The 8,563-nt window shown below is 35.0% G+C and overlaps 1 protein-coding gene across 1 annotated transcript; it reads right to left on the reverse strand.

The window, feature by feature from the left end:
- Positions 1–5,190: 5,190 nt before the first annotated feature.
- Positions 5,191–6,536, reverse strand: HTR1F (5-hydroxytryptamine receptor 1F). The gene has a single exon (XM_067737277.1). It carries the CDS (start codon positions 6,534–6,536, stop codon positions 5,439–5,441), a length of 1,098 nt encoding a protein of 365 aa, XP_067593378.1. The 3' UTR covers positions 5,191–5,438.
- Positions 6,537–8,563: the final 2,027 nt, after the last annotated feature.

Here is an 8,563-nt window from a genome sequence, read left to right on the forward strand (position 1 = left end):
CAAGCCACCTAACACAAAGAGGAAATTGTCAATGTGTGTGTGTGTATGGGGGGATGTGGGAAACCCCAAGGCAGCAAGACCTAGCAATATAATGCAATTATAATTATATAATAATCAATGATGCAACATATGAAATAAAATATAGTGAGGGCTTCCCTGGTGGCGCAGTGGTTGAGGGTCCGCCTGCCGATGCAGGGGACACGGGTTCGTGCCCCGGTCCGGGAAGATCCCACATGCCGCAGAGCAGCTGGGCCTGTGAGCCGTGGCCGCTGAGCCTGCGCGTCCGGAGCCTGTGCTCCGCAACGGGAGAGGCCACAGCAGTGAGAGGCCCGCGTACCGCAAAAAAAAAAAAAAAAAAAAAAAAAAAAAAAATATATATATATATATATATATAATGATATAATAAGTATAATTTTTAGGAATGAATGTTAATTACATATAATTTAGGAATATTAACAGGATATAGTGAAAAGTTTATTGGAGAGCAAAGGAAGAAAGACATAGCAAGCTTTGCTCTGTATCTACATAAACCAATAAGGTCATCTTACTGTCTTTGCAGAGGTGGAAACTCTCCATGGTAGAAATTAGAGCTGTGACACAAACTTCACTGAAAGGCTAGTTTGACAGGATTTATTGTTGATCAAAATATTATACATTTTTTTCTCAGAATTTTTATCATTTCTGGCCTAATCAGGGAATGCAAATTCTTTGAAAAAGTTTTATCTTTCTCAGGTAGGTTTCAAGTACTATCGTGCTTTGTATAGAGAAGATATTCTTTATCAATAACCATACATTTATTATAATGTTGGAAAGTATTTTTCTCAACAAGTGCCTCATTCAAATAATTGGGGGAAGCATATGAATTCACAAGCCCATGAAAAATGATCACAATGCCATACGAAAGTATTACTTTGTTCATGACAGAAATATTAACTTATCTTTGGAAATATTTTCTGGCAAAATAAAGGTCTGAATATAATCATTTGAGTTTTTAGGAGGGTATTAGAGACACATTTTCTTAAACAATTTAATGTGGACACATTTTGAATTGTGCAGGATTATTATTATTATTACTTTTTTTGCGGTACGCGGGCCTCTCACTGCTGTGGCCTCTCCTGTTGCGGAGCACAGGCTCTGGACGCGCAGGCTCAGTGGCCGTGGCTCACGGGCCCAGCCGCTCCGCGGCATGTGGGATCTTTCCGGACCGGGGCACGAACCCATATCCCCTGCATCAGCAGGCGGACTCTCAACCACTGTGCCACCAGGGAAGCCCTGTGCAGGATTATTTTTGAAGGAATTTAGAAAATATTAAGGAAAAATCCTTCAAGTTTCCTTTCCTGAAATACAGTAAACCTGATTTTCTGACTGCAAGTCAAAAAAAGTCTTGTGTAAATTCATGAGGAAGCTGTTCACTCCTTGAGGTAGAGGAAAGCATGTCAGCAGGAAGCAAATAACCACTCTCACTTTTCATGATATTTGGTGAAGCAAGTCAGCACATGTCCTATTAACTGCCTTCCAATTTTTCTCTATTTCTTTTTGACACAAAGCTCTTGATAAAGAGGGGCAAGCTTAAGTTTGAGCCTGAGAATATGGGGATTATGCTTTGCTAAGGAATTTTAAAATTCGGAACTGTTAGAAGAATTTGGAAGTGAGTCCCAAAGAAGCTTTTCTTCACTTGGAAGTGGGGAACTTGTGTAACCTGGAGCACAGGGAGTGGGTTGAGATGGGAGTGGGGGTGAATCAAGTTCACCGGAAGAATGAAAGGAAGATTGGTTTTGGAGATTCAAATGGAAATTCATCCTACTTAAGGGCTGACCCATCAACTGCCATTACCTGGATAAACTGTTGATGCTATGGATTTGACCCTGGGGGCGTCTATTGTGAAACGAAACAAAACAAACAAAAAATTAGGGTGGAGAATCCATATTCCCATCCCAACCCTATAAAAAAGACCATATTTCATAAACAGAAGTGAATTTTCAAACATGATTTGTACATAGCTATGCCAAATGATAGATGTATTGGACTGAATTTAGTATTCAGTAGTTTGACATCCTATCTCTTCTTTAGTGTTCTGACCTTGTCATTTACACATCCTTCATTTGAAAATACTTAGAAGAAGCAGAGCAAAAACAAATCCTCCACTTACTTTTCTGGTGCTGGTCTATTTAAAATTATAGCAGGAAGTTAACCTCCATTATCTAATATTTAACCACTTTCTATGATATTTATATATTTTCTTCTACCTTATCAGTTAAATATATGCATTATTAAATTGTTACATTCGTTATGGATGTGAAAATTTATTTTCTTCAGTAGAAATCTTCAGCTTTTAGTAACTTGGAAAAATTTCATTGAGAGAATAAATCTGAGGTATTCAGAGAAGCATATCATGTTATATGCAATCTGTTCTTCATAAATTTTTTTTAACAGTCCAAATTACAGATTATTAGCCCCTACATTCCTACCCTTTAAATCTATTAAAGAGAAATCACTCATATCAGTTCATGAGGAATGGCATGATCTGTATCTTCAGCATATGGGGAAAACCCATAGATGAAGTGATAATTACTGTAATGTGTTGTGACCCCCCCCTTGGATTAAAAAAATGCTTTAAACACGAAGAAATAATAAACTTGATTCTCCAGAGAGCTCTAAAGGAGAATCTGACTTCCCTGTCACTTAGAGTATTATTTTCCTAGATTTGAGCTTCAGTCCAACTCAGAGTAGAGGGTAGTATGTATGTTTGGGTGAGCCTCACCCTGCTTGAGAATTCTTCCTTTGGGTTGATGGGCTGTGTCTCTTAGAGTTCTCCAATATAAATATACACATTCCTGAGGTGAGTGTAAATAAATTAACTTAACAGATTATTTTAACTTTAGCAAGGCCTTTGGGTAAATAAATCACAGAATCAAATTTTGGTGAGAAGGAGAAAGAGAAATAAGTAGAGAATGATAGGGTCTCAAACAAACTTTGGACTGTCAACACAGCACACGGGCCCTGGGAAATAAAGAGAAGAGGACAAAAGAAGTTGCAGGAGCCTTAGATAAATCTCATCTACTTCTTACTTTTGCTTGGACCAGACTGCTCAGGAAGTGCCTGTGAGCTCTGATATGTCTTTATGTGCTTAGCATACCCAAAAGAGAAGTCACCTTTGCACCAATAGGCCCCTTCTCTTGAGTTCCTCATTTCAGTTGAGAACTAGTTATCTTAGTGACTCATGTCTTTCTGTCTGTCTGCCTGCTTATTAACATATTTGCTATAACCTGCAGATTCTACCTCCACAATACCTCTCATCTATTTCTTCCTTTACATTCCCATTGCCAGAATCAAGTTCAGGACTTTATCACCTTTTGCCCAGATTAATAATTGCTTTCTAACAAGAAGTTATTATGTCCAATACTCTCTCTGCTCAAATCCACTCAGATTTTTTCTCTAGAATTGCCCTAAACTTGTAATATTTCTGCTACAAAACATCAGTGACCACTCATTGACAGACAGCAACCAAATTGACTATAGACTTCCTTTGCTGACATTCAGAGTCAGCCACAATAATGGCCAGTTTCTCTTTTAAGCTCTTCTACTGTCATTCTAAATAGCTGCCCAACTCATTGCTATTTTATGATCATGTCCCGTCAAATGCTTGCAGGATGCAGTCTGAAATCTTTATGTTGCCACCACCTGAGGTATGCTCTTCCAAATCTCTTGCTCAAATGCTGTTCATTAAATATCCATTTTAGATACATTCTTTACAAAAATTTCCTGATTTTTCTCAACTAGATGTGATCAGTGTTTCCTTTGAATCATCATAAAAATGTAAACAACCTCCATGCTGATCTTTGTTTTTTCTTTTCTATTATAGTGTTCATATTTTTATTTGTTTCACCTTTTAGATTGTAAACATGTTAAAGGAAGAAACAGTATTTTATTATTTCCCGTATCTTCTATACATGTTCTATACATTGAGAGTACATCTCAATGCCTTATATAAAATTAAAGTTCTGTAAATATTTGTTAGGTTGAGAGTAATGTGTCATTGATACATAAAAAATTGATGTAATGTACTCTTAAGCACCCCACTGGGAAAGAATATTTAGAATACACATGAAGGTACAGCTTAGAATAAAAGGGAATGTATTGTTTTTTCAAATGATTTTGGTTGATGGTAGGATTAAAAGTTGGTATATGACCTTGCTGGTTCAAATGAAATGAAATCTTCTCAGAAGCATGGTTCTTTTATTTTCAAATCCCTATATAAATATGGTAGATAAACTTAGGAAATTGCTTTGGCTCACTGAACTTGTGGAGTGACCAACTGGGAGATATATACATATATAATATATATAATTAGTATAATAGTCTTCTTTGCTTATTCATTTCTATCAGTTGGAAAACTAGAGACTTTTTTGAAGTCAGTGAAAAGTCTAAGAATCCCTACCACAGTCTCTCTAATAAAAGGGAAATAGCTGCTGAAGTACAAAGTATCACAGACATTTTAGTTAGTAACTAAGCCTATTAACATTAACAGAAATGAAACATATCTTATATTTTTTTAAAAGTCAGGCATATAATATCTATGGCAAGTAACATAGGGTACTTAATGCCTTAAATTTGATTCCTAAACATGGCAAAATTAGAACACCACCCCCAGACCCTCCCTGAGTTATTTCTACTAGGGTAAGGCTTTGATTTCAAATGTTGATAATATATGATTAAGAAAATATTCTTCTAGGAATTCATATTAAACAAAAAGAATATGGTAAATATGTACAAGTTCAGTATCCAGAATTATTTTGCAGTACCTAGCTCATTTTATGATTACTCCTTACTATCAAAATACAAAGACAGTATCAACCTCTGACTTTTATGTTTCCTCTGGTCACACTAAGTAAGAGTCTTTTTTTTTTAGCTCCTTCCCCCTCCTATTTTGCCTAGGGTAAGATGGAGAGGGGACAAGAGTGGTTAGGTAGGAGAAATGTGTGCTTTGTGGTGAATTTTATCTTGTCTATAAAATAATAGAATCATATAATAAAACAATAAGATTATGTAGAAATTATGGATGGAGGTATGTTGTTAATTGAAAATTCTTCTGTAGTTGTTATAAGATATAAACCTGAAAAATCACTGTTAATAATTATATATATATATATATATATATATATATATATTTCCAGTTAGTTTTTAGGGACATTGCATAGGCAAAATATTGTTTATAAACAATAAATTATTTTCTAATTTCACATACTCTAGAATAATGGTCAAAAAAAGTCTTTAAATCAATACATTTTATATGTATTTGCTATTAAAATATATATTAATATCATTCTAGTGGCTTTAATTTATGTCCTTCTAAAAGTTTAAATGTTTTATTCCTTATCATTCATTTAGTTACTTCACCTCGAAAGAACCCCAATCTTTCCATAATAAACTTCTCTAAACTAATATCGACATCGCACAAGTTTTTGGAATGCTTTCTTGAAGTCTTCATTAAAGATTGTATAAATCAGTGGGTTTATGAGGGAATTGAGATATCCAAGCCATGTCAAAAAATTTGACATTTCTTCAGAAATTTTACACTTTTCACAGATATTAACAACCAATTCTTTTACAAAAAAAGGAAGCCAACATATTACAAATGCACCCAAGATTAATCCCAGGGTAGTGGCTGCTTTTCGTTCTCTTGTGCCTGAGATCTTTTGCCTTCTCCAGGATCTCTCATGCTTGAATTCAGACCTGGGGCTTTTCACTGTGCTATGAATTTTATCAAAGTCCGTTGATGGATCAGATAAAGACTTTTCTAGCATGTACGGTGTGGAGACCAGTCTAATGCTTTTCTCACCACTCCCCAAAAGGTGACCATTCAGCTCCTCCTTGGCAATCCTACTTGCTTGTCTCTTGTGGTATAACGTCTTTGCTGCTTTATATATTTTGTAGTAGAGGATCAAAATCAATGTTAATGGGATGTAGAAAGCTCCAAATGTTGAGTAAATAGTGGAAACAATGTTGTCGTGTTTGATGATGCACTCATCCTCTCGGCTAGTTCCTTGGTGCCTCCAGAATAGAGGAGGCATAGAGATTAAAATAGATATAATCCAAACTATGGTAATCATAATGCCAGCATGCTTGGGAGTCCTTTTCCTGGCATACTCAACAGCATCTGTGATTGCCCGGTACCGATCCAAAGCTATAGCAGAGAGATGCAAGATGGAGCAAGTGCAGCACGTGATGTCAACGCTCAGCCAAATGTCACAGACCACTTGCCCCATAATCCAGCTCTCTCTCACAATATACACAATGCTGAAAGGCATCACCAGGACAGCCACAAGAAAATCTGTGACTGCAAGGGAGCAAATTAAGTAGTTGGCCGGGTGGTGTAGCTTTCGGGTCACAATAATGGCAGCGATCACAAGTGAGTTAATGGTCGTTGTCATCAGTGCCAGCCCAGAGAGAATGAAGGACACCAGAATTTTGGATGGCATTCTGTCGAACAGTTCTTCCGAGGTCAAGTTTTGATCAGATGAGTTTAAGAAATCCATTTTTTGTTTGATTTAAAAGATTACTATAGCTGAAAGAATGGACACCTGTAACAAAGGAGAGGAAAAACAGTTCAGAGAAGGCTTCAAAGATTTTTCTCTTCCTTTCAGAATAATTTTTTTTAAAGTATACATGTATCTTTTTCCAGAATAGTCTATGGATTAAAAACGTGGAGTTCAGATAGCAGATTTTCTTTTTCTTTACATTTAAGAAATACAATAAGAACAGTAAAAAACAATAGCTTTAAAAACATTTTCTTAAAATAGGGTTCAAATAAAACAATTTTTATGCATAAAATAACCTATCACTAAAATCTCTACTATTATGAAAGTGTTTAAAACCTATATTAATATTAGCTATGTTTTTCTCTTTGTCTACAGCAGAAAAAGTTTAAAAGCACATGTCATTAGTATGTATTTGTGCATTATATAATGTAATATAAGAAAATATCATTTTAAAGGCAGTATTCAAAATCATAAACAATTTTGTACTTAAAGTTACACTGAGAACATTTTCATTGGGCTTGTGGAGACTAAAGGAACTTTCAATGTATTTTATATCAGGATATAAAGGTTATAAAAAGAAAAATAAACAAAATTAAAATATTTTTAGTGTATTTCTAGCATTCCATGATCATTTTATGAAATTAGGAAAATATCAGAGTGTTTAGTAGTCTTTGTGGATATAAGTAGTTAGTTTGGTTTAAAAAGACGAAATAAAACTAGTTGGAACCAAATAACCATACAACACTGCCCATAATTATAATGACGTGTATGACTGAAATAAACCACTGAACGAGGTGAACCTTGCCAGTAAGAAAAACTCATAACGTCACACACCCTGAAATGGAAATTATTCTTTACAAGACGCCATCGTAATGACCATGTAACCTTACTTTTGAAAGGGAACCCTCCAAACATGGCTTATAATTTTTACTTCAGTCCATGTTATTACTTAATTGCAAGTCAAATACGAGCAATTAGGGTGTAATTAAATAAGATTAATCGTTTTTATAAATAGTTTTTATTTTCCAAAATCAGCACTTTTCTCTTTCTTTAATAATTCTTTAGTAGCTACCTGCATCTTTGGAAAAGACAGAGAAAAGATGGAAACCTGAAACTTCATTCTTAGCTATAGTTATAACTATTATTGTACCTCTATATTCCTTGAATTATTTTTACTTTAAAGTGGTTATGTTTTACTAATTGGAACTGATAGAACAAAATTTAAAATACTTGATATTTTTATATCAAATGCTTCTTATGAAGTGGGTGTGTATACATATAAGATTATGTATATATATATATTACAAAAACTTGGAGTGCAGCATATTTAATATCCTAGTGTTTGAGTTACCAGTACTAAATTTAATTTTTATTTTCTCATATTCATTGAAGGCAGGTGCTGATGGCTTTCTCCTAAGCAAATTGAGTGACAGAAGAAATCTGAATACATGAGACCCATAATACAAATAGTCCCATATGTAATTGAAAAGGAGTTGTATATCTAAGTTATTTATATCAACACTTACCCATTTGTAAAGGGCAGCTAAGACAACTTCAGATAAAGAATGGAGGCTACAATCTCCTTAGAAATTCTAAACGAGTGGTTTTGGAACTCTGTTTGCCTCAGAGTCACCAGGAGGGCTTGTTAAAACACAGATTATTGGGTCCCAGTCTCTGGAGTTTGAGATTCAGTAAATCTGGGGCAGGGCCTTCAAAACTGCATTTCTAACAAGATCCCACATGATGCTGATGCTGTTTGTCCAAGGAGTCAGGTTTCTGGCAGGTAATCAATACAGTTCTTCCTCAACTCTTTGTCTAATCCTTTCACCGCTATAGCCTTTATGAGTTCCTCTCATAAATGTCAGAGAGCAGCTCTGACATTTCTGCTGTACAACTTTGTCAGCATCTCTCTTTCTCTCATTCTTATTTCCTGGAGTTTTTCAAATAAATGATCTTCCTCTAGCTTTTCTTCTGATGCCTCCCTGATTATTTTTTTTTAAACTTTTTATTATGAGAATTTTCAA

The sequence above is a fragment of the Pseudorca crassidens genome, chromosome 5 (assembly GCF_039906515.1).
Source record: "Pseudorca crassidens isolate mPseCra1 chromosome 5, mPseCra1.hap1, whole genome shotgun sequence".
Lineage (NCBI taxonomy): Eukaryota > Metazoa > Chordata > Mammalia > Artiodactyla > Delphinidae > Pseudorca > Pseudorca crassidens.

Coding starts and splice junctions, on each gene's coding strand:
- HTR1F (XM_067737277.1), bottom strand. CDS start 6,536: ATGGATTTCTTAAACTCATCTGATCAAAACTTGACCTCGGAAGAACTG.